The following is a 24318-nucleotide window of genomic DNA, read 5'->3' as shown; positions in this document are numbered from 1 at the left end:
CTATGTGTAAAATAATAATAAATGAATATTGAACAAATTATGTATATGTTTATATATGTTTATATATATGTGTGTGTGTGTGTGTGTGTGTGTGAGTTTGATCTTATTTTTTCAAACTTGAGGTATATACATCATTTGAAAGCTGAATAAAAAGCTTTGTATTGATGTATGGTTTGTTATGATAGGACAATATTTGTCTGATATACAACAATTTGAAAATCTGGAATATTGGTGCAAAAATACTGAAAAAAATCGCTTTTAAATTTGTCTAAATGAAGTTCTTAGCAATGCATATTATTACCTTAATCAAAGATTGAGGTTTGATATATTTACAGTAGGAAATATACTAAATATCTTTATGGAACATTTTTGGCAATTGCTAAAAATATACCCCAGCAATTTAAGACTGGTATATTATATATATATATGTATGTATGTATATGTATGTGTGTACAAAATGTAAAATCTAGCTCTATTTCAATTTACATTTAACATTTATTTTAGTTTTAGTTAACAATGACAGCCCTGATTGTTTTGACATCTAAAAGTGACCGACAGCATGTGCCATCACAATACTAGAAATCTCAAGACAGTAATCCCAGTCTGCAAGTACAGAGGTTACTCAAACTGAAGTTTCAACTGCCTTGATTGATTCATGGGGAAAGAAGGGGAAAACAACAACTAATGATGTCGAAGATCCAGGAGCCGAACTCTCGTGTTACTCTTAAAGCAATTAAAAACTTCTAAACGCTCAAGCCCTTGCTGATTCCTCCTTAATGAGTGTCTCGACTTCCTGCTCATTAGTGACATAAAAGCCTGTCTGAGGCATTGGAGGAATGGTCAGCAGGGACAGCTCACTCTAGGGCGATGTCCACATAAGGGACAGGGTGGCCATATTTGACCCAGACTAATGCTGGACCGTCCCCAATCAAATCTGGAATACCAGAAATGGTTTGGAAGTAATGAGAAAAACAAAACAAAATGGTCCTTGGAGGTGTTAAAAAGTTAAAACCTGAATCAAAAGTACAATTTGAATCAAAAAGTATCACAAATGTGGAGAGAACAGCGAGGTAGATGTAGAGGAAAAGATAAAGGTGAGCTTAAAAGAGCAGATATGGAGATCAGTGATGACACCTATAGTGTAAATGTGTCTGAGTCAGAGGACACGTCGCTTTCCAAAGGTAATTTCAGGGCTGAAGAACATTGGGATGAAGCTGACACCGGTCTTGGCAGCGAGGAGCCTGGCTTCCCTGACATATGTTTAAAGAAGAGATGAAATATGCATAGAACGTGACACTCTTATTCTAAGATGAGCCTGCGTTTGACATTAATCGAGCAGGGAAGTGTTATTTTACGATGACAGAGAACATATTTAACGTGTCGTCTGTTAACATCCAAAGAGCTGTGTCTTTCCTGAGCCATGTCCGACGAACCATGTATTAAAGTGATAAACAAATGCTGGAACATGCCGTCTGCTCTTCACATTTTTCCATGTTGCCTTGCATTTATCCACTCATCATAAACACCGTATTTCAGAGCCACTTCCTCTATTCATCTCTGCCCTTATACCCACCCAGACCTTTCCAAACACATTTCAAGGCCTTAACCGCTAAGTACAAACAGTGCAAAAAACTACAACAGACTGTATAATAGAAAAGATAAAACATCATTTTACCAACTCGTTGCCCCGAGGGAACCTCTAAAACCTGCATTTGGCTGCACAGTAAGATAACAGCTCAGTGCAGAATGGCCAGATCTGAGACACAAAACTAGCCCAATGACCAGTGAAAAGTTGAACCTAGCCGAATTGTAAAGAGCTCAAAACATGCCACTTCCATTCCCTACTGTAAAATACCTATTTTACTTCTTTTACAATGTTGTGCAGTAACATGTATACCATGTTAGAAACGGTCATTTAGGAGCTTAAAGGTTTCTACCACTGATCCTTCCTATAAAAAAAATAGTAAAAAAAGTCCTTTATTCTGTACCATGATTACAATTCCCTGAATTGTTGATCTAAACCGATGCTCTCAAACTCCGTTCCAGGAGGGCCACAGCCCTGCAGAGTTTAGCTCCAACTCAACTGCTTGGACGTTTCTAGTAATCCTGAAGGCCTTGATGAGCTTGTTCAGGTGTGTTTAATGGTTGGAGCTGTTATCTAAACCTTCTACAAGCTGCACAAATTTTGGCTGTCCCAGACGAAAGATTGGAAATGTAAAAAAAATGATTTCTTTGATCGTGGCTCCTAAACGGTGGTCTTTTGTCGTACAATGAGAGAGGCTCAAAGATGGCAGTTGTCACGGTCTTGCGACCAATGATAGCCTGTGATCATTTTCTGACAGTGTCTGAAATTCAGCATGATTTATCTCACAGTGCTGCTACGACCCACGTTTACTGACCAGCTAGTAAAAATTTAATCATTAAATTACGTATTAACACGACATGGCGCTTAAAACTTAAAACTGCTTACCTCAAGCTCTTTTACTCTCTCTTACTCTCTCACACACTCTCTTTTTTTTCAGCAAACATTGATATTTGGCAACTGCCAAACTGTGCTTCGTCATGCTCTTTGTGTTTACCACTAATGATGTTTTATTCTTTAATAGTAACCTGTGTCGAAACTTACGTCGTAACATACGAGTCACTAGGAGCCATCATTGTACAGTCTGCATACGTAATAAGTTTATTGGATCCATGTCACACAGTGTGATTTGTAATGATCTTATAGGATTGCTAAAATCATGCAGTGTGTAGAAAGCTTTAATCGCAAGCTGTTTTTTTCCATCATTCAACTTGAATAACACGCATATTCACTTCCATTTTCTGATACAACCAGATTTGTCAAACCGAATATGTCAGTAAGCTCTTCACTGATTGGCTTGGGTGACAATGTCTTATGCGAAGTTTCCGCTTGAGTTGAAATTGTTTAACTTTAAATATTTCATTTCAGGGGAATACCCCGCATTTTCGTCAATCACATTGCCAGAAGTGAATTCGCATCTGTTCGCGTCGTTGCATTGACTTTGTATGTAATCTACTCGCACAAATAGTTCAGTTCGCTTTTGGTGTGAACACACCATGAACTTTCCTTTTAGCTTTGGTCATCAATTAAATTATTGACGTAAATCACCAGCGGCAACAAGAAAAATGTGTATAATTCTTTTTACATTTTTAATTACAACATACTGACAAAAAGTATGATAAGAAAATCCAACATTGCAAAACATTGAGTGACAGTGTGCTAAAAAAAAAATTTTCTTTAAGAAAACTAAAAATTGAGAAAGAATAGGACTGTTTCAAATAATTCACTCATAGTCAACAGTGTCAGGACCCTCTTGAATTGCATGAACTGAAGCCAAACAACGAATGAGCATTTCCAAATTGAAGGGCTTTGCTAGCAGGATACCTACGACATACGCGTAATATAACATTTTGAATCTGAACAAAATAATGCAAAACGCACACGTTAACTGGTCAAAATATTGCATCCTGAATATGCTCTTTGTCTAGCGATGCCCCAAAACGACAAAAAAACAAAAGCACGAAGAATTCACAACACTACAAAACTTATTATTCTTATGATAAAATGTAACTACTGTATTTTTTCATGGTGACGATTTCATACGATTTAGTACATTTTGATTTGTTTGTACCATTTTTCTTTTGAAAAAAGACAGTGTTAAGGTCCACCTCTAAATTGAACTGCAGCGGGTTGAGAACAAAGGAAATCATACAAACACACATGAATTAGACAAGAATGTGTGTTGACAGTATAATAGTCTTATCATAATGTTATTTTAGGAGCTTTCCACATTAAACTGTCACATTATGTTTAATGTTAATACACACTGACTGAGTTCTAAGGGTATTTTTGTCAGAAGACAAAAACTATGACTTAAATACTTTAAATACTATAAAAACTGACAATGTTCTTCGAGAAGCTCTTCATTCATATCAATGTTCAAGAAGAGCAGATGGTTACAGCAGATCAAGTAGGGCGTCATCATCTTGGCCTGGTGCATCGGAAAGAACGTTTTCAGAGATTAAGATCCACTGTGCTGGATTTTTGGCAGCGGTGCTTGGACTGGTGACAGGAAGGCCAAAGCGACAACGATTTGACAGGAATTACAGGACTAATGTTCCATAGTGCTGGAAAATTATGATAAATATGTTATTGCCAGTAATGTAATGACATCCATATTGTAGGTATCATCCTCCCCAGTTCTGCATAATCAAATGCTTTCCTCCCCTTCGGTCCAAGACCAAATCTTTGAACCATAATTCCTCCCTCTTCATGCATTTCAACTGTCCGCTCGGGTGTAATGGATCCAGAAGACCAGGCACACCTGAAATGGTAACAGGCCTCTGCCCAGCTGGCCAGCTCACTGCACAATGACTTTCATCTGGCCAGATGAACCGGTAAACAACAGCAGGCTACATCGGAGCTTAAATCATTTTTTTTTTTAAAGCATGAAAGCAAGGAGCTACTTTAATGCCTTAGTAAGGATCACGTTTCGGCCATTTCCCTGGGAAAAATCGATAAACGGGTCATAGGCATAGTCTCAAATCCTATCGCTGACCCATAAACTAATCTCCACAACACTTCAGATGGGCTTCTTAACTCGATTTTGAAACCCATTGCTGAGGCGGCTTGACTTCCCGTCCAAAATTACAATAATACATCAACCGTTCCATTTTTGGAGCTCTGGGAATCTGGTGGAGAGCGTGCAGTGCATGGACCTCTTCAAGAACGGGCCTGTTCGGCAGCCAGTCAGCTCCGGGACGGCTGCCCGTCACCATTGCAGCGTTTTTTGGTGACACGGAGGCTTGATTTTGATGGACTGCATTTGGCACTGGGGAATGACTTCAGGAGAACTTCATTTGGAAGCTCTATTCAAAAAGCCCGCTGTAAAATACGATCTCGAATGAAACTTCCATCGAGGAATGTTGCGTTTTAACACAGGCCGTTTAGTTCAAGTAGACCAGACAATGAGGAACTGAGCAGCAGTTCGGCTTGCCAAAGATGGAGAGACCACGAAATGTGATTAGCAACCACAATCCATGGCTTAAATCCATTAGTTCCCTTCAGCAGCATTACATCAAAGTGGAACTTTTTCGACGGTCATGTGCTTATGTAATTAAGGCCTCTGCCAGTTGGCAGTTTCTCAAGTAACTGTGCCCAGCTAGATATAGCGAGAGGACCACAGGAGACTGTGCAAGTAGAGGAAACCATGGTAACAGAGCAAGTCAGGTCACCGAACCGACGGAGCCCACAGACAGGTTGAAGGATGTAGAGAAGAGAGAGAGAGACTGAAAATAGGAACGCAGGTACAGCCCTTCAGGCCCAATTAAAACCAACGCATGGCTGAACTGGAGTTCCACAGCAAATGAAGAAAGTGAATATGCAGCGTTAGTAGCAGATGCGTTAAGCCGTAGATATGGTTGAATAAAATGCCCCGTGATTATTTCTGAAGTGTAATTTCACAGGCTAATTTAAGGCAATAAAACAACTGTGACAGCCATCTGGAGTAACGCAGGATGTATTGAGTGTGAAAACACTGAATCATATCGCATGGATAAATTGTGGAATCGGTACAACTTAAGGTTAGGGTGTTATCTTTTAGCATTTTGGAGTGTAATCTAATAACAAATATACTTAGCATTTTTATTTTTTTTTGGTTGGATTTAAGTTTAAGGCTGTATGTTTTATGCATAGCTTATAATCTTCTCATATCATTTTTTTACCGCTCACATATTCTATTTTTGTAACATAGTCTCATTAGAAGTCATTGTCGATATGAGATGGGGAAATAGCAAGAAATCGCTTAAAAGAATTAGGAATAAAAAGAAACATACAGCCTAAATCTAAACCCCAAAAATGTTTTGTTCTACAAATTAGTCTAACTTAGCCTTATGAGAAGTCATAAACTGTACGAATCATGAGAAGTCATAATTCATATGAGATGGCAAAATCATAAGACATCACACAAAAATGTAAAACCCAAATCTGAGCCTAACCAAAGAAATGTTTTGTTTTTAGTCTTAGTCTTATAAAAAATCATAGATTGTAAGAGAAGTGTACAAATCATACAGAAGAACTATGACAACCCAAACCTAAATCTAACTAATCTAAAAAATAAATAAATAAAAATTATAAATATATATATATATATATATATATATAGATATAGATAGATATCAATTATATACAAACTATCTCAAAAGTTATAATTTGTACAAGATCGAAAAATCGTATGAAAAAAAAAGAATTGCACAAATGTTTTTTTAAGAAAAACTACACCTAACCAATTTTTTTCCCCACACATTAGTCTGACATGCTCTTATGAGAAGTCATAATTCACAAGAGATGGCAAAATCTTAATAAATCGTGAAAAAAAAATTAAAAATAATAATTCATACTGTTTTACTAAAACATACAACCCAAACATGAACCAAAAAGTGTGTTTTTCATACAAGTGAAGTTGCACAATATCATCATATTTCCACAATCTCCTAAGTATTATTGAGACACATGTGAGTGCATTAGATTACATTGCTTCACTATATTTCTGGGAGAGAAGCAGCACAAATTCATCCTAAAGAAATATGCCGTATATCTTCGTCAGGATGCTGCCTTTCATATTCTCAGGGGACGTTCACTGGTTTCGTTTTGCGAAAAACGAACTGGAACACAATGGTCTGAATAGACTGTAGAACATAAATAAAAGACAGCAGGAGCAGCTTCTGCGTTTTCGCACAGACCTCAAGTGTTTCCTCAAGGAAATCGCAGATACATGACAAGCTAAGCGAGCCAATGCTTTATAACTGACCCCAATCTGCCATTGCTATTTATGCAGTGATACTAATATGCTCTTTCCCCGGGCTTGCTCAAACAACAAATGTGTCATTACGATGCAAAACATCTCAAGTAGCAATATAATATAATACGAGTGTCACGAAAACATGTCCAGCTCACATTTCACCCCAAAATCCGAAAAAAAAGCAAGAAATGAAGTTTGCACGAAGAAAAATCTACTATTTTTTTGCATAATTACTTTTTTTTTTGCATTGGGATATTATTTTCAAGACAATTAAACATTTTCCCCTAATTAGACTGTTTGTTTCACTGTAATATCAGAAAAAATAATAAAAGCTGAACCGGCCTGTCAACACGAGCCAATGAAAGTGCATCCTCTGAGACTCTCTCTCAGGCGGCCTATCCTTGTTCTGTCCTCTTCCTCTTGCCCAGGACATCCATAAACTACATTGTGACTATGCCAGAGCATGAAGGCAGGGGTCCATGTCCTCATCTGGCTGCTCGGAGAATCACAATTTATCCTGAAAATAAGTCATGTTGAGAACCGTCAACAACATACTCCGGCTTTATTGTGGGGATGCGGCCATATGGCACATGGAGGTTGTGTCCTCAGATGTTCACAATTTGAAATTTGAGTTTCCATCAAAGAAAAACGCAATAAAACATCCCGGTTTAGACAGTTTCATAGCTTGTTTACCTATTCTGAAGCCTTTCAAACAGGAAACAAGTATACGCCACAAAGCCGTGCCGTATAACAGCATTCTGCTGTTCCCCTGGTGAGAGCTTCTCAAAGGAAGACAAGCTCGCATTCATATTCCATCTTCTGATTGCATCGTGCGCCCTGAGTCCAATTCAACTTTTATAGACATCTTTAATGGAGATTAAACCAGCAGTCTTACTAGGATGCCATCCTAGGGAGGGCATTTATGAAGATAACTGAAGTCAATACGAGAATATGAAATAAATTATGCCATTTTAAAATGTAAAAAGCACTATCGCCACAATTAAAAAACAAACATTTTAATGGATTTTAATGTTTTCATTTAATTGTAATAATCAAAAGCACCTCTAATTAATTATTATTACTATTTTTGTTTTATCAGAAATACGGTGTATTGACATTTTCCTGCTAAATAAATTCCGGTAAATATTCCTCAAAAAAAATTCAGTGATATTCCACAAAGTAAATTCAATTTTTATAACTGAATCCTGCAATTCCATCCGCGTTTTCCAGAAATCATAAGGGCCTATAATACTAAAATAACAGTACTAATCACTTGACATCTTGCATTAAATAAGCCAGATCAAACGAGGCATGATCCAATCTCATCTTTGTCTCGTGAAACCTAATGCCAGAGACATACTTTACAGAAACAGTTTGGATATTTAAGACTGGCACCTTCATATTCAGACGTGCCCAAGAGATTTTAATTTGCAGCATTTCAAATTAACAGAGAACAGCACTGATATACTTTCCAGTGACTAATGGTGATTAAAAAATAATTAACAACGCCTCTAACTAGGACGGGAATAGAAAAAAACATGCATAATTGAAGAGGAAATCAAATCCTACAGACAGAAAAGCAAAATCTTCCAGACAGAGTAGAAAGAATATGACTAAAACTGAGGAACGATGATATCAGTGGGAAACTGACAATGAATGATTCAAAGAAAGAAGGAGATGGCAAAGCAAGAGGACATTATTATTCGTTCAGGTGCCCTATGTACCATTATTACAAAACATCAAATTTAATAATCAAATAAAGCCAAAAGATCTAAGTATGAAACCACATGAAGTCCATTTCATGAAAAGATGGTGTTCTTCACAGTCTTTAATACAGTTTGGAAGTCACTCAGTAAACTGTGCCAAGCAATAAACAAGTATCTCAGTTTGTTCATTCTAGCGAAACTAAAGAGTAATATCCCAAAGGTCGTGGATTGAAACATTTCATCCCTTTTATGAGATATTTGTGTGATGCTGCCAACCTTGTTTATTGCCTTTTTTTCCAGAGACCTCTAATAAAGAGAAAACAAGATGTAGCTGCTGGCTCATACCAGAACAATGGGTCCATTTTGCCTAAAACAGGAATTTTCACGCACAGAGATGAGTTAAAAATGGCTGCCGGGGCTGGCAAATCCCTGCTTTGTTCCTTGTGTTCTGTCTTTGCTGGAACATCACTGAGGAGAGTCATTATGGAAAATGTGTGTTGTGTGGGAGAGCACAAGCAAGCCAGGCGCCAAGATTTTGCTGCCCAAACGTGCCGTAATTAACGCAAACAGCAATGTATATATCTACATTTATGCATGTTACTATATAACTATTAGTAATTATGATATTACTACTATAGCAGACACCTTCCAGTTTTTGTTTTCAGTTTTCTTGCTGGTTTTGCATGTTGCTGAAATTAGTCTTGTACAACTACGTTTTAATACTACCGATTTTCAGTAAGTCAACTCAAAATGTGAAACTTGTGTATTAAATAAATTCAGTGCACACAGACTGAAGTACATTAATTCTTTGGTTCTTTTAATTGTGATGATTTTGGCTCACATTTAACAAAAACCCACCAATTCACGATCTCAGCATATTACAATACTTCATAAGACCAATAAAAAAACATTTAGTGAATTGTTGGCTTAATGGAAAGTATGTTCATTTACTGTACATGTACTCAAAACTTAGGTAGGTAGGGGCTCCTTTTGCTTTAATTACTAATTTTTTACTAATAATGCAAAATTTGTGTTGTGTTTTATTTAGGTTTAAAAACAAAACCAACAAAAATTAAAAAAAGCTTTGTTTTGAGCTATAATGTAAAAATAAAAATACATATCAATACGTATAGCTGCAGTTTGGTTTTCATAGTAAAAATATGTTATATTAACATTTTAAAGCTACTACCAAAATATTTCTGATATATGTTTCTGTTTTTTTTTTTACATTTTATTTATAAGTGGGGTCTACTACAACCACAAATTAACATGAAATTCTTCTGTGTAATGCGCGAAGCAGCGAAAAAACAAACAAACAAGTGTAATGCAAACATTTGTGTAGCGATTTCATTAGGTTTCAAAATAACATTAACATTTTTCTTTTTAAACAAAGCTTATGAAGAGACTTGTTAGTGTTATTTTTAAATAACAGTAAAAAACTGTTTACTGTAAAAGTCCTGTAAACTGTAAACTACAAGTCCCGCAAACATTTTACATTTCCAAAATGTATATTTTCTCAAAATGTGGCTAAAGTTCAATCTAGTTTTTAAAGTAAAAATCTATTACATTAACATTTGAAGGAGACAATGTTTCTAAAATATTTTCTGTTGATTACATTAACTTTTACTTTTAGGTGTGCTTTACTACAACTAAAATGCAATGTTAAATGCTCCTGTTTGATGCACAAAGCACAAAAAAAAAAGAACAGGCATGAGGTAAACATTTAGTAATTTATTTAAAGTTTAATAATGACACTAACAATAAAAAAGTCTCTTTATAAGCTTTGTTCATTTTTACATATTTTATTTATTTATTATTAATTATAAGACCAGTGGGTTATGACATGTGTTTTTAGTTTACATTACTTTAAAGGTAGGGTAGTCGTTTTCAGAAAGGCTAGCGATAGCAAGTTAGCTTTGAAAGCAAGTTCCCCACCCTCCCTGCATAATCACTTTCCAAAACACATTAATGTACACAGGCAGACCAGAGATAACCCTGCGACACGATGAGAGACCGTGTTGGTGGAGGGTTGAATATAACTCTGTCAGATTACCTCATGTCTTATTCGCTACTGAGAAAACTACTGTACAAAGTGCATAATATTACAATAATAGCGTCTTTCATTCTCGCTGGAACGCGCAGATGTCATCGTGCAAATACATACTTGACAGTCAGGCAGGACAGCTTATCGTAATGTTCGGTCCAAACATTTTGATTGGACGAACATGTTATGGTCCTACGCCTTCCACAGACAATATAAATACATATAAATAGACCACTTAATTATTAATTACTATCGGGATGTGAACAGACATTCAACCAGCATAACAAAAACTTTTTTTGAACACTACCCTGCCTTTAACTCATCAAAATAAGATATGCAATTATATACAAGTTATACAAACCCTTTTAAGCCAGTTCAATGTACTTTATGTTGAACAGACTTAAAAAAGTTGATTGTACTTAAAATCTTAAGGCCGCAACTTATGTTTTAAGTGTTAGACAATGTATTTTTCCTTGATACTTACTGTACCTGCAGTTCAGTCCGGTTTCTGTAGGAAAAAATTTGTTATCTTGTCCTTTTAAAACTAGTTCCACAACATTTCTGGAAGGTTGTGGTTTGAGCACATTAGTTTTCCCTTTTTATTTTACTTTTAAGTGCTCTTTAGTACAACCAGAGCAACGTGAAATGCTTCTGTGTGGTGCTGCACCGCTGATGAATAGATCAATGCCATCTGTTTATAGACCTCCAGCAGGGTCAAATAAATATATTCCTCCCAACACCAGGGCTGCCGAAGGCCACCACATGTTGATTGTTGAATGTGATTAGCAAGAGCGCTAATCAGCAGACCACTAGCGGCCTCGAGAGCAGGTCTCCTTTCACCCTCACCCACGGTCATTCAGATCACAAGACAGCAAGCTGCCTTTGGCTGATTCACATCAGAAAAATGTAGAAGATGAGCTTTAAATGCTTGGAAAAGGTCAGTGATTTCTCCTCTAAGAGCCTACCTGTTCTGACGTTAAAAAACACGCTTAATAAGACAAGCAGACGTTTTAACCCAACAGCACTTTCCATCTTTTCACAGATGAACTGTTTTCAGTGGTAAATTTAACTCCTTCCAATCTCACTCTGTCTTCAATAGAGGAATGGATCACGCTGATGACGTATCAGAGGTATGCAAATACATACATACTCATAGTCCTCGGACCGAGAGATATGATTGGTAGAATTTTATTAATCACTGTCTTTAATTAAAGGGATAGTTCACCCAAAAATAAAGATTCTGTCATTGATTTGTTAATGTTTCTGTTTTCTTTGCACACAAAAAGTATTGTCATAGCTTCATAAAATTACAAACCAATGACCTTAACAATGACCTTATTACCTTGCTTGTTTTAGATTTCCTTGGTTTCTATGGAGGGTCAGATTTAATCAAAAATATCCTAGTTTGAGTTCTGAAGAAGAACAAAGGACTTATGGGTTTGGAACGACATGAGGTTGAATAATTAATGACCGAAATTTCATTTTTGGCTGTACTGATCTTTTAAGGTTAATACAACTGTGCGTTTGGTCTCCCAAAATCCTGAAATTGTCATCCTGAGAATAACCCACAGCTGAATTTATTAAATTAGATAATAAATGTAGACTAAGCATTACAACAAAAACAACATTTGCAAGCTATAAACCAAGTATGTTCGAAAAGCAGAGAAGGACATGGGCCAAATTATAACTTCGGGTTTCTAGACGGTCAGCTTTTGCCAGAGAATAATGGCTTTGTAATAAGCCCAACCGAGCGAGACGGTGAACCCAATTACACTGTCTCTGGAAAAACAAACAAGGGACAATTTGAGACTAGCATGTCGGTAGAAAACAGCTGAAATGTTGGCCATCCACATCTGTCAAACTTCACAAAGAGCTTGAGCTGGAGCAGAACAGTCCGGATGTTTAATCTGGATGAGGCCGCGCGACTTCGTTCTATCTGGCGAAATTCAACACATAATTAATAGAGCTCAAGCACATATTCACATTCCCTCAGTTCGTGACTGGTCAACGGATCCTTTCTCGTCCCTCATTCTCTCAGAAACTGCCATGCTGTCAAAAATGTATGTTGTCTTCATGGGAATATGTTGCAGTCCCACTGTTTCTATGGTGACTTGGCCATATATCCGTCCCTGACTCACAGCTGTTCTCCGCTAATGGAAATTGTACCATGTGCTCATGAAAACAGCTCCTGTCGATTCTTGTAACAGTTGATGATTTCCTACCACATGCTGTAATCCAAGCGTCACGCCTCATCGATTACACATCACATACCTGATGCATTTCCTGTGTGATTAGCTCTCGAGACCCAAAATTACCCTTACCCCCTTCTAGTTCTCTTATTCCACCCTGCCGGAATCTGGACTAGTTATTAGGGGAAAAAGCACAAAGGAAAAGGTCTTAACATGAAATTCCCGTCTAAACACACTTAGCTTCTCTAATCTGCCGTATTTCTGAGTGGAACATGGCATTTTATGAGATCAGTGAAATGTAGGGCATCCTTGCAAAGATCTTTGAATGTCTATGAAGCAAAAATGAAACAAAATGAAACGAAAGCAGAGATGTAAACGACAGAAATGGAGGACAGTGACTCTCAATCATCTCAATCAAGCTCCATTTCCCAGTTACTTGTTGAGGAGCACGAGCCTGCATGGTTCTTTCCTCATAAACAAAGCCACCTCCCCCATCTCCAACATCTCACCTAGTCCGTCAGAAATAGAGGCACTTCATTACGCAGCAGCTTGGCAGTGAAGACACTCATTAAACACATCAGGGGGAGAAAAACCAAACACTGTCAATCTTATCCAACAGCCTCCCCCCTTCACAGCCCCAACCGCAAGCAGTGATGAAACTCATTATATGCGTCAAAGGGAGAAAAAGAAATACTGTCAAGTCTCATTCAAGAGCACACAGAATGAAGAGCACACAGATGAGGAAAAATCAACCAGTTTTTACTTCTTAATGAATGTGGTATGGAGAGATTTGGGCCTGGTTAACATATAATAAGCTATGATCTATAATAGAGTTTTGATTTTGGTTGTGTTTTCCTGTACCCAGTCTTTTGCCTGAGATGTGTGCTTCTATCGGTCCTCTTTATAGCCCAGTTAATGGGGCTCTATATGAGCTGACTCAGGTGAACTAGCTCTCGGATGGATAAGCAAAGGGGCTGAAATAAAAAACCAACATTAAAATCCTGCTCCCAAAAGAGAATAACAAGCACTTTATCTGCCACTTTGTCCCTTTCAGTGTCTTAATAATCAAGAAATGGATGTATATAACTCTGCACTTTGACGTATTCGCATTTATGAATCATTTTACTTAATTGAAATCAAAATAGACTATTTACTTTCATGATACATCTGCTGGTCTTATTGTGGACGATCCACTGTACATTATTCAACAGAAAAACTCTTTTATGAATATTAATAACTTGCAGGTCTGAAACTATGATCCTTTTCGGGTGACGACACAAAGATCTCCGCACCACGTATGGAGCGCAACGCCACTCAACTGACTAGCTATTTCTGTGTCAACTCTGTTTGTGCAGAGAGAAGATGATGGTTGATGGAAGCATAAAATTAAGTGGTGCTTCAGTAGAAGGTGTTTGTTTTGTTTAGTCTAGAATTTGGTGTATTTTACACATAATATCTGATAACAAACGCCCAGTCTCTCTGTTTGTCGTCTAATCTACGTCCATCGTCAGTGCGGGGCTATCCAGTTGAAATGCAAACTAAGTGACCGTTACAACTCAGGATTTGATTAGTTTGCGAAAAAGATATGCATTGCCCTATATACGGGCAAAAATTATTTTGATGTCTCATATTTATTATAGGAAATCATGATACGCACTCATTAAAACAATCCTCTTTTTTCGTTTTATTTTACATACATCATTCATGTGACAGAAGAGCATGGTGCAACCTGCGTCGTGGAATTGTCTCATATTTATACCATATGATATAGTTAAGCAATCCCATACAGGCAAAAAGTGCTGATTTAGACAACAGTTCTATAAATAAGTTAATTTTTTAGTCTTGTCTGTTTTGGCTCAGTTTTACCAATATCCACCCTTTTCCTGTAACAGAAGGTGTGGCAATTTGTAAATTGTAGCTTCTAGCTATTTTTAGCTGTCCAACAGCTCGTTTTCATGCTTGATATTAAAAGCTGATATGTCTTACCATATTATTTAAAAAAAAATTTTTTTAAACAGTTTTACCATTTATTGCACTTTATTACTCTTATGGTTATTTCCCTACAGTGGATAATGAACTGGAAGTCTCGCACATTCACAGAAAATTTCTGCATTTAAAAAATAAAAGTGGATAAGCCACAACAGAACCGTTGTACCTTGTGTGTCTGCAAGCAAAACGCTTGCTGTGTTTCGTTTACGAATGAATTCATGTGTTTTAAACGAATCGGGTGAACCAATGATTCAAGGATCCTTTCATAAAGAGAGCCATTTACTTAATTCCTGAATGAATCCGCAGTTTGAACAAATCGAATAAATGAATGACTCAATGACTTCTCAATAAGACATTCACCGCCACCCACTGGCAGTTTTAGTTTCTCATAAAGAGTATAATTTAATTAAAAAGCTTTAACAACATATAATTTGACAAAATGTCTTATCTATATTTAGAATTTTTAATTTAGAACTATTTTTACTTTTTTTTTTTTAAATCATACTAATATTACTATTTCTCACTTTTTTTTTTCTTTTTAAGTATGCTGTTATTCCAAATTCTCTGGGTTCCTTACAGGGGTTATAAACAGTTTCAATTTGATTTATCAATTGTCCATTTACTCACATTTAAGAAGATTTTTGTCTGTTTGTCTCTGGTCTGAGTCATGGCCCAGTTGTTACTTTGAATAATTGTGCTCACATGGGCTTTAGAGTTTGAGTCTAGCTGGATCACATCTGATAGATCAGGATTGATGGCCATCAGACAATTTCTGGCATCAAAGCTGAAGAGACAGATGGTGTGTGACAGTATTTTGTGTGACCGGCTGAGAACAATGACCGTGGACACCTCTATGATCTTGTAAATTGATAGATCATTAGACATCAATACATGTGGACCCAAAAGGGTCAGCAAATATTAACTTTGAACTGACTGAAGATATTCAGCCAATCGCACCTGTATCACAACTGCGCAACATATAGCTAAAGCGCACACACCTCTGTTGCATTCTTGACAAACTTGAGTAAATTGAGATTTCACCTCCATAATCTAACTTTAATGGGTACCACCATTAGAAGTAATACATAGCCTGGTAACAAATCACAAATCATGCAGGTTGCTCTGTTACTGCATTTGGAGTCTTGGCCTATAAATAAACCCCAACGCCCAGCAGAAACGAAACAACAACAGGGCGGGTGTGCAATCAGGTAGAATTCCACACCATAATAACACCTGCTAACTCCTATCCAGCAACTTTTTTCTTTGTGTTTTGCAACTGTTGGGTCGAAAAAGCCTGCAATTCTGAATAAAGAAGAAACTGTAAATTTAACATATGTGAGGAAAACTAGCTGTTAACATTTCCTTTTTATCTAAATGTGAGGTGACAGTTTAGGGCAGGAACCCTCGGAAGTAGACAGTTTGAAATCTGTCCTGTTTTCGAGCCAATCATCTGGCATATGACTTACCATTTTGAAACAGATAATTATGTCATGTCATTGGTGCATGCTAGCTAGCCCTTGACTAGCGGCTATCCTGAGATGTAATGCCAAAAACATTAGCGTTTCATCCACTTTAACTTGAATGTGTGAGGCTTCCAGTTGTCTTAGCTGTACACAACTGTTAACTGACGTTGAAAACTTGTCAGTTATACCATTTATTGCGCTTTTAGTTATTTACGGCTAATGATTCAGAAGCCTCGCCCATTCCCAAGAAATCTGCTTTGAAATGAGTGGATACTGTATGTGGCTTGCAAAAAATATTTCATTAAAATGCTAATTTCAAATGGCGGTCGATGAAGAAAGATCCCATCAGTTCTAAAATCCAATTGTTTTAACCCAATGTTGTCCATCTTGGTTACAGTGTCAAATACCTGACGTCAATAAAAGGACACAGGGGCCATTAACACCTACAAATCCCAAGATAAACAGGACAAATCCACAAATCAATCTGTTTTTTTTTTTATGATAATAGAAAAGCCAATTGTTTGCATTCACACTATGTGTTTTTCACACAAAACCATTATTAGCTGAGGTTTTTAGGTTACAGTAGGAACATTAATCTCCCCTGAATCCACACCGTTAAACCTCAAATCCTTAAATCCTATTATTCCATCCTCCCTTAAAGTGTGTAATTTGCTTCGTCTCCTGCCAACCACCGTATTTTAAATGCCGTGGGCTGGTGTGAAGAGCTTCAAGGGCCTCTGTTTGCCAGGAAAGCCCAGTATGGAAAGCAAATCTCGTGCCGCTCAGGCTTCTGATCAAAACACCATTTGTTCTGTATCATTTTTTAAATATATACTCTCCGGCTACATCTGCTATATCTAAACCTCACGAGGAATATGAGGCAATTTGTCAGATGTTAGATTATACTGACACTTTTATATTCTGATAATGCTTTAGAAAGCATGTCATATGTCATATTTCACTCAGCTCAGGAAACAGGCGACCTCTTGCTTGTTTAAAGAGCAAATCGCTGGCCATGGTGTTGCCATCACGACGTCCAGCAGCTAAAATGTCACATCACCTTTGTCGACATGCCTAAATCGCCAACAAACTGCTCAAGAGAGAGCTGAAGTGGACTGTTCCTTCCACCTGTTTGCTTACAAGCCACATTTCCAGGTTGTTAAAGCACGCTGATCATAATCAATGCGTCTTATTTTGGTAAACAGGAAAGCTGTGAGGAAATTAAGTTAGATGCATTCTCTTTAGACAGCCAGGGATATTAGGCTACAGTCATCCTTCTGTGTCACAAATCGCATTTACGTAAAAGTTAGAATGAAAAGATGGTGGAAATATTACTCACCCTTACTGGGATTCCCATTCAAATGCATTTAAACACAAACCTGTCTTAAAAGGTTTTGCATGTCCAATTTAAATCACATAACGAAAGAAAAAAGAAGAAGAAGAAAAAAGAGCTTACCTGAGATAACGCAGTGGCTCTATGGTCTCAGGGTCTTTCTCATTGGAGCTGTGGTTCATCTTGATTGATTCAGCTGTGCTTATCTCTAGCAATATTCACCCTCTTATTGCTCTTTCTTTTCTCACTGTGTGCCCTGCTTCTGTCTACTGGCTGATTAACCCAGGCTCCACGCGTAGATCAGCTACTCTTGCTGGAAGTGTCAGCCAATTAAGAGGCAGGGAGACACCGGGAGAGCCATCTGATTGGCTGAGCACCCCTGATGCTGGAGAGCTCAGTCAAGCATGCACCGCATCCCTTTCTGATGTAGCATCCTCAGTATGAGAGTGTGTGAAATATCTATTTCAGTTCAAATGCTTATTCATCATGGTGCTGCTTTGGTTCATTATTTATGTAATACTACTGCTAATGCATATATTCATGCAGTGAGGTATTAATATTCAAGGTTTGACTAATTCATGTAAATTGTGATGCTGCTTGCATATAATAACAAGCAGTGTAACTTGTTAAAGTGCTTAATCCTATTATAAATATGCACGAATTGGCTCATCTGCATTTAAAATGAGGCAATCAGCATTGTTTATAATAATTGAAATAATATAAGTGTTCTGATAAAAACTGAATTAATGGAGATGGCTAGTTTAGCGCCACACTGCCGTTTAGAGGTCATTTTGTGTCACTGCAGGCACGTTTCCTATTCGCTAGGGATATAATGAGCTCCAGTTCATCTAAAACTAATGAGAGGCATTTGTGGACACGCAATTAGAATTAATTTAAATGATCCATTCCAGTACTCACTGGCCATGAACCTGATGTAGGGCGTCGAAATTACACGTTAAATGCTCGACGAGATGTATTTTTGCTAATAGTGGATGACGGAAGTTTCCGTGAAACGATTATGTGTGTTCCCGAGACATTGCTTACTGGTATAAATATCTCGAATATTCAACGGTGATCTCTCTTAGCACATAATTAAAAAGATGGTTGCAGAATCGAACAGCATTTATGGCGCGAACGATGTGAGGGTGCCTGTTTCCCGCCACAGAATGAAAAATAAAAACGGCATTTTCGAAATAATGTTGAAAGTAAGAAGACGAGTCAAAATGTGAGATATAAAGTTAATAGTTAATTATTATGATGAGATATAAAGTCATATATTACTATCTATGAGGGTGAAATTGCTAAAGCTGCTATAAGCACCTTTTACTTCTACTTCAACAATCAGTTAAGTCTTCTAAAAATTAACAAAATGCTAAATTAGGGATAAATGTGGATTTAATGGGGTACAGATAAAGACCAGAGGGCTGATGGTTTAGTACCTGGTATGTGTCCATAAGTCATCCCTGGACTCCACTTTGTATATGTTCTATTATGACATCATAAATTAGAATGCTGAAATCTGTCAGAATGTTGTAGAATTCAAATGCCTGTTTCAAAATACTTTACAGCAAGGGTGAAGGGACGTGAACCAAGCTCAAGGCCAAGCTCAAAGTATTCATGCAGCTGTTGTGAACTCTTTTGAGATTTTAAACAATGTCTGTTAAAAACGTTTTGAAAGGCATGGGCTACAAGTTCATAGCCGAGATTGGTGAAGGCAGTTTTTCCCAAGTCAAGCTCGCCACTTCGCAGAAACACCACTGTAACGTGGCCATCAAAATTGTGGATCGCGTAAAGGCCCCTAAGGATTTCGTCCAGAAGTTTCTCCCAAGGGAACTAGCGATTTTGAGACGAGTGAATCACGAGCACATTGTGCAAATGCATGAGTTAATTGAGGTGGCTGGTAAACGACTTTGTATTGTGATGGAAGCTGCAGCCAAAGATCTCCTTCAGAAGATACATGAAGTGAAATGCATCCCAGAAGACCAAAGCAAAAACTTGTTCTCTCAGATGGTCAGTGCCATCAACTACCTCCACCAGATGGACATCTTCCATCGGGACCTCAAGTGTGAAAACATACTGCTGACAGCCGAAGAACAAGTTAAGATCACAGACTTCGGTTTCGCTCGCTCTGTTCAAGACCCTTCCGAGCTCAGTCATACCTTCTGTGGTTCTGCAGCCTACACTCCACCAGAAGTCATCATGGGAACGCCGTATGACCCAAAAAAGTATGATGTATGGAGCCTCGGGGTGATCCTATATGTCATGGTGACTGGATTGATGCCATATGATGACACCAACTTGAGGCGACTTCACCGTCTTCAAAGCAAGTCTTTGGTTTTTTCGGACGATGCCAGTGTTCAGGAACCATGCCAAGTCTTCATCCGTACTCTGCTCCAGTTCAATCCTTCCACACGTCCAACAATTCAGCAGGTGGCAGAACATCCATGGATGCAGAAGGGAAAAAGCTAAAAGCACACAAGCTAATAAAACAGTGTGCAAATGCAAAGAAACAGTGTTACAAATTCATTCAGCTGGGAGACTTTGGATAGTCCTAATATTTGAATTCCAGTCACGTCTGGGGAACAAAACGATCAGTTTTGGGGCAGAATAGCAACAGATTAATGGGGAACTATAAAATAAATTACTCAAATAAAGTAGGGGTTGACTGATGTGGGTCTTTGTAATGGCCCAAGATGATACAGCTATCTACAGAGCAAGATGGCCAAAGAGCAATACAATTTTAACTACAGCATATAATATGTATACAAAATGGCAACTTATTTAGCATTTTTACTTCAATATTCATTCCTATATTGTATACATATACTTAAGCTACAAGTTAAAGTGTCATTTTTTTAAATTATATTGTTTATAGAAACTAACTTTAAATACTGAAAACAAAAAAATAGTGTGATTCTTATTTTAATATTAACATTTCTTGGTTCTGTTAATAAAGATTTACAATTTAAACTTGGAGATTTAAAGTTGGGGAATAAATTGAGAACATGTTGTTCTAAACCCATATGATACTTCTGAGAACTTCTTTCTTTATAAAATTAAAGTTAGACGACTTTCAGGGTGCCTTTGAAACTTCGACCTTATTGGTCACTATGAATTTGTATGTCTAGTACAAGATGCATGAATATAAAAATGAATTTCAATCAGATTTGGAACGTGAGAATAGTGCAAATTTTATTTTGTTCCTTAAAAACTTATTTCTAAATCCTTCCTCACATCCTCATTTCCACTCATATCAAATTAACATGTCCACCCAGACCAAAGGCCATTTCACACTCCATCAAACTCTCGAAAGTTTAATAAATGTATTCAAATTAGATCACAGTTTAAAAAAACAAAAAAACATTCACACAAAAAATACACCCACAGACTAGACGAAACAGGTTAAAATTTGTTTTTATTATAATTATTAACTGATAGAGCAGAAACAGATGAAAAAAAAAAACGTTTTTTTTATTTTTTATTATTCTTAAAAGAGATGCTCCAAAAACAATGGCAGCATCTCGGGGGGGAAATGGAATGGTGTTAGTTGTCAGCAGCCGGCAGTAGTCAAAAGACCAGTCAGAAACAGGGGCCTCTGTGTCCAAAACATTCCACAAGATCACAGAATGGATCGTCTCGAGAAACGGGAAAACAAATCGACGGAAGCAGAACTGACTCGACGTGTTGATGGAATGCGATGACAAAGGACCCGAGCTGTCCTATATAACATACATAACTGTTTAGCTAAAATACCAAGCGTGCTGCTAGCAAATCATATCAGATGAAAGGAAAATAAGAGATGGTAAAAATAACAAGACCACCACCTAACAGGTAGGACTCAATTTAGCTAAGATTGTGTGCTACATTCAATAAGCAGTAATGCTTTCAACCCAAACATTTCCTTTAAGGAAAGATTAAGCCGTGACTTAAGCGGCACGACTTCCAACAGGATCTAAAATGGTAGACAGGACATGAATGACCTGCGCATTAGACAAAAAAAATTTGCATTTGAAACATACTAAATACGGTCCGATCTTAATTTCACAAGGCTTTGAAACTATTTGGGAAGGAGCTAATGGGATATCCCTTCATTTACAGTCACATTTATAAATAACACAACATCCAAATATTACCTAGACGCTGTTATAAGAAAGCCTATGGGGGAGCACATCACAACGGTAACTAAAAGCGTAACAAAACGTTTCTGCAAAAAAAAAAAAAAAAAAGCTACTGTCAGGCTCATCTCAAACAAATCGCTCAAACATGAAGGGGTCTAGTAGTAGTCCTGTTGCGGCTGCTGCTTTTTGTAAGTTACATCCATCTCTGTAACCATCCCTGATGCACAATTATTGGATAAATGTCTTTATAAGCTTACGAAGAAAAAAAAGAAACAACCCAGAGTATTCAAAAACACACACTACACCAGCAGATGTATAACCACCTCAACAGTATAACAGTTTTTTAAACTTCTAGCCTTTAAAAAAGGCCATTCTGAAAAGGGTGGAATGAGTCCACAGTGAAGCTAAAAAAACAAAACAAGCAATGTATTGACATCAAATACACAAACATACACTCCCATATCGGAGATGCTGTGGGTTGGAAAAACGTAGCTAAAGGTGTGTAGATGGTCCACAAAAAGTTCGTAAAACAATCCGTGGCATCAAGCAGGAACTCTATGGTCCTGAGTCCTCCACTTCTTGTGGGAAAAAGTGTCCATGAGCCTCTAGAAGTGTTAAGCGGAGGCTTTAGTTTCACATAATGGTGCAATTACTCCACCTGGAGGGCTGTGAATTGGGAGTTGTGGGTGATGTGTATTAGACCACTAAAGCCCATTGGGTAATGGAGGGATTCAGTAGACAGATACAAAGGCCTGTAGAAAAGGTCCTTGATCACTAATCCCAGTACTGTTCTCCTCTAGGACGCTCATTGGCCTATGGGGTCTTACCTTGGACTGTACAACTAAGGGTCTCAGAACAAAGGAGAAATAGAGAGAAAATATAATAATTTGTAAAATTTTTATTATTGCTTAACGGCTGGTTGTCTGATACTGATAACCGACCGAATGTCCAAAAAGAAAGGATTATAATTCTGAGAAATTTGAGGGTGAATTAATCAGGGCATTATTTCCATGTGTTTGCCGTTTGGGAAATGGAGCGGGAAGGGATCATGTCCAAGAGGTACTCTCGCTGACGGTCGACCGGAGATGTTGTCCTGTGCACAGACAGACTGGGGTTGACGTAAGCCATGGTGACACCTGTTGGGGGAGAATTGCAGATTTTGAAAGAATGGCCAAGAACATTTCTAAAAGATGTGAAGTGTTAATAACCTACCCTACATTTCAAGCTAAACCAACTGTGACTTTAAAAACAAGGTTGCAAAGTAACAGCGTTGATGGTAACAGGATTGACAGTTGGATATTTCACCAACAAATACTAGCCTTATAGCAACAGACACACAAGGTGAAAGATTTACAAATACCCATTTTAAAAAATCTGTTGTTTGCTATGACAAAAATCACTACAACAGGGTTGAAGACTTCTGACATGTCTAGTTATGCAAGTAAATAGTTTGTAACAGAATAAAAATATTTACTTATCTTTGAAAAGTAAAAAGGATTGTCACATGACGGTTTTAAGTACCAGAATACTAACTAATTTTAATCATTTATAATGGTAACAGGGTTGACCATTTAGGATTGCTCACTTCTAACACAACTAAGAATGAAAGAAAAAGTGATTTAAAAAAAAAAAGAGATATTTAATTGTCCATGAAGAGGTGAAAAGATGACACCATAACAGTTTTTGGTTAATTGATTAATATAGTATAGAATAGTACATAGTATAGAATTTTGATTAGTTTTTAATTTAGTTATGATGGTAACAGGGTTGACAATTAGTGATAAATAGAAAAGAGGCTTTAATTTGTTCATGAAGAGTGAAAAGGATGATCTCCTGGTAGGGTTGTGCCGATAGGCGATAGTATCGTGTATCGACGATCGTCAGAGATATCGACATAAGCAGAATTCTCTGTCGATAATCAAGACGATATTAGGCTCATTTTCCTATTAATGTATTAGATTATAATAATAACTATTATTTATTTTTATTAGGCTGCTTATAATTCGGCTATCAAACTGCCCAGTTATTTCAATTCAGCACCGCATTTCACACACACACACACACACACACACACACACACACACACACACACACACACATACATACACAGCGCGCACGGGCGCAGGAGGATTAGAGCCTGTAGTCACTGAAATTGTCCGCTTTGACTCAGATAACTCATAAATCCATGAAATGAAAGAGATAGAAAATGAGGAGTTGGTGTCCAACACATTTAATGGCTGCCACACTGCAACGCGCTCTTCTCAAACATGAGAGATTAACTCTTTCTTGGCGTCACAAATAAAGTAAAGACAAAATAATTAACAAGGCGGCAGAGCGAATTTATCATCCATAGTGCATGGTTCTCACGTAGTCCTTTTCTTAAAGACTGATCACTTAACTTATAACACGCACTATGTGGTGATGACTTAGGAGTACATGAGAACCACTATGGATAATAAGTTCAATCTGCCGCCTAGTTATTATTTTCCATGCACACTGCACTATAATATGATGCATGCAAAATACATAGTTTCGGCCGTTACAAAGTCTCCATCCACAAACAGACGTACATGGTCTGCAGATAAAAGGTATTTCATTGCACTTTAACAAGTAATCTGAACGGCCTTTATATGTGTAATATTTTAAACGAGCCCT

At 37.4% G+C, this 24318-nt stretch overlaps 3 protein-coding genes across 6 annotated transcripts in view; 1 reads left to right on the top strand and 2 right to left on the bottom strand.

Annotated features, from left to right (window-relative positions):
- The window catches only part of yjefn3 (YjeF N-terminal domain containing 3), a 35182-nt gene extending 17335 nt beyond the window's left edge, over positions 1–17847 (bottom strand). Inside the window, exon 1 of the mRNA XM_059569470.1 lies at positions 17669–17847. Within this exon, the coding sequence (XP_059425453.1) occupies positions 17669–17727 (59 nt within the window). The 5' untranslated portion in view covers positions 17728–17847. The remainder of the gene's footprint in view (positions 1–17668) is intronic.
- Positions 17848–19088: 1241 nt separating this feature from the next.
- Positions 19089–20044, top strand: tssk6 (testis-specific serine kinase 6). Its single transcript, XM_059568697.1, has one exon. The coding sequence runs from the start codon at positions 19199–19201 to the stop codon at positions 20012–20014; it is 816 nt and encodes a 271-aa protein (XP_059424680.1). The 5' UTR covers positions 19089–19198; the 3' UTR covers positions 20015–20044.
- Positions 20045–20942: 898 nt separating this feature from the next.
- The window catches only part of LOC132159838 (transcriptional repressor p66-alpha-like), a 33975-nt gene continuing 30599 nt past the window's right edge, over positions 20943–24318 (bottom strand). For all 4 annotated transcript variants that reach the window (XM_059569465.1, XM_059569464.1, XM_059569466.1 and 1 more), the window contains exon 11: positions 20943–22799. In XM_059569465.1, the coding sequence (XP_059425448.1) occupies positions 22666–22799 (134 nt within the window). In that variant the 3' untranslated portion in view covers positions 20943–22665. The remainder of the gene's footprint in view (positions 22800–24318) is intronic.

Source organism: Carassius carassius, chromosome 16 (assembly GCF_963082965.1).
Source record: "Carassius carassius chromosome 16, fCarCar2.1, whole genome shotgun sequence".
NCBI classification, from domain to species: Eukaryota; Metazoa; Chordata; class Actinopteri; order Cypriniformes; family Cyprinidae; genus Carassius; species Carassius carassius.
The sequence above is the reverse complement of the archived record's forward strand: the minus strand, read 5'-3'. Positions and strand labels throughout refer to the sequence as shown.

What these genes read in the sequence shown, in the direction of transcription:
- tssk6 (XM_059568697.1), top strand. Translation starts at nt 19,199, where the DNA reads ATGTCTGTTAAAAACGTTTTGAAAGGCATGGGCTACAAGTTCATAGCC.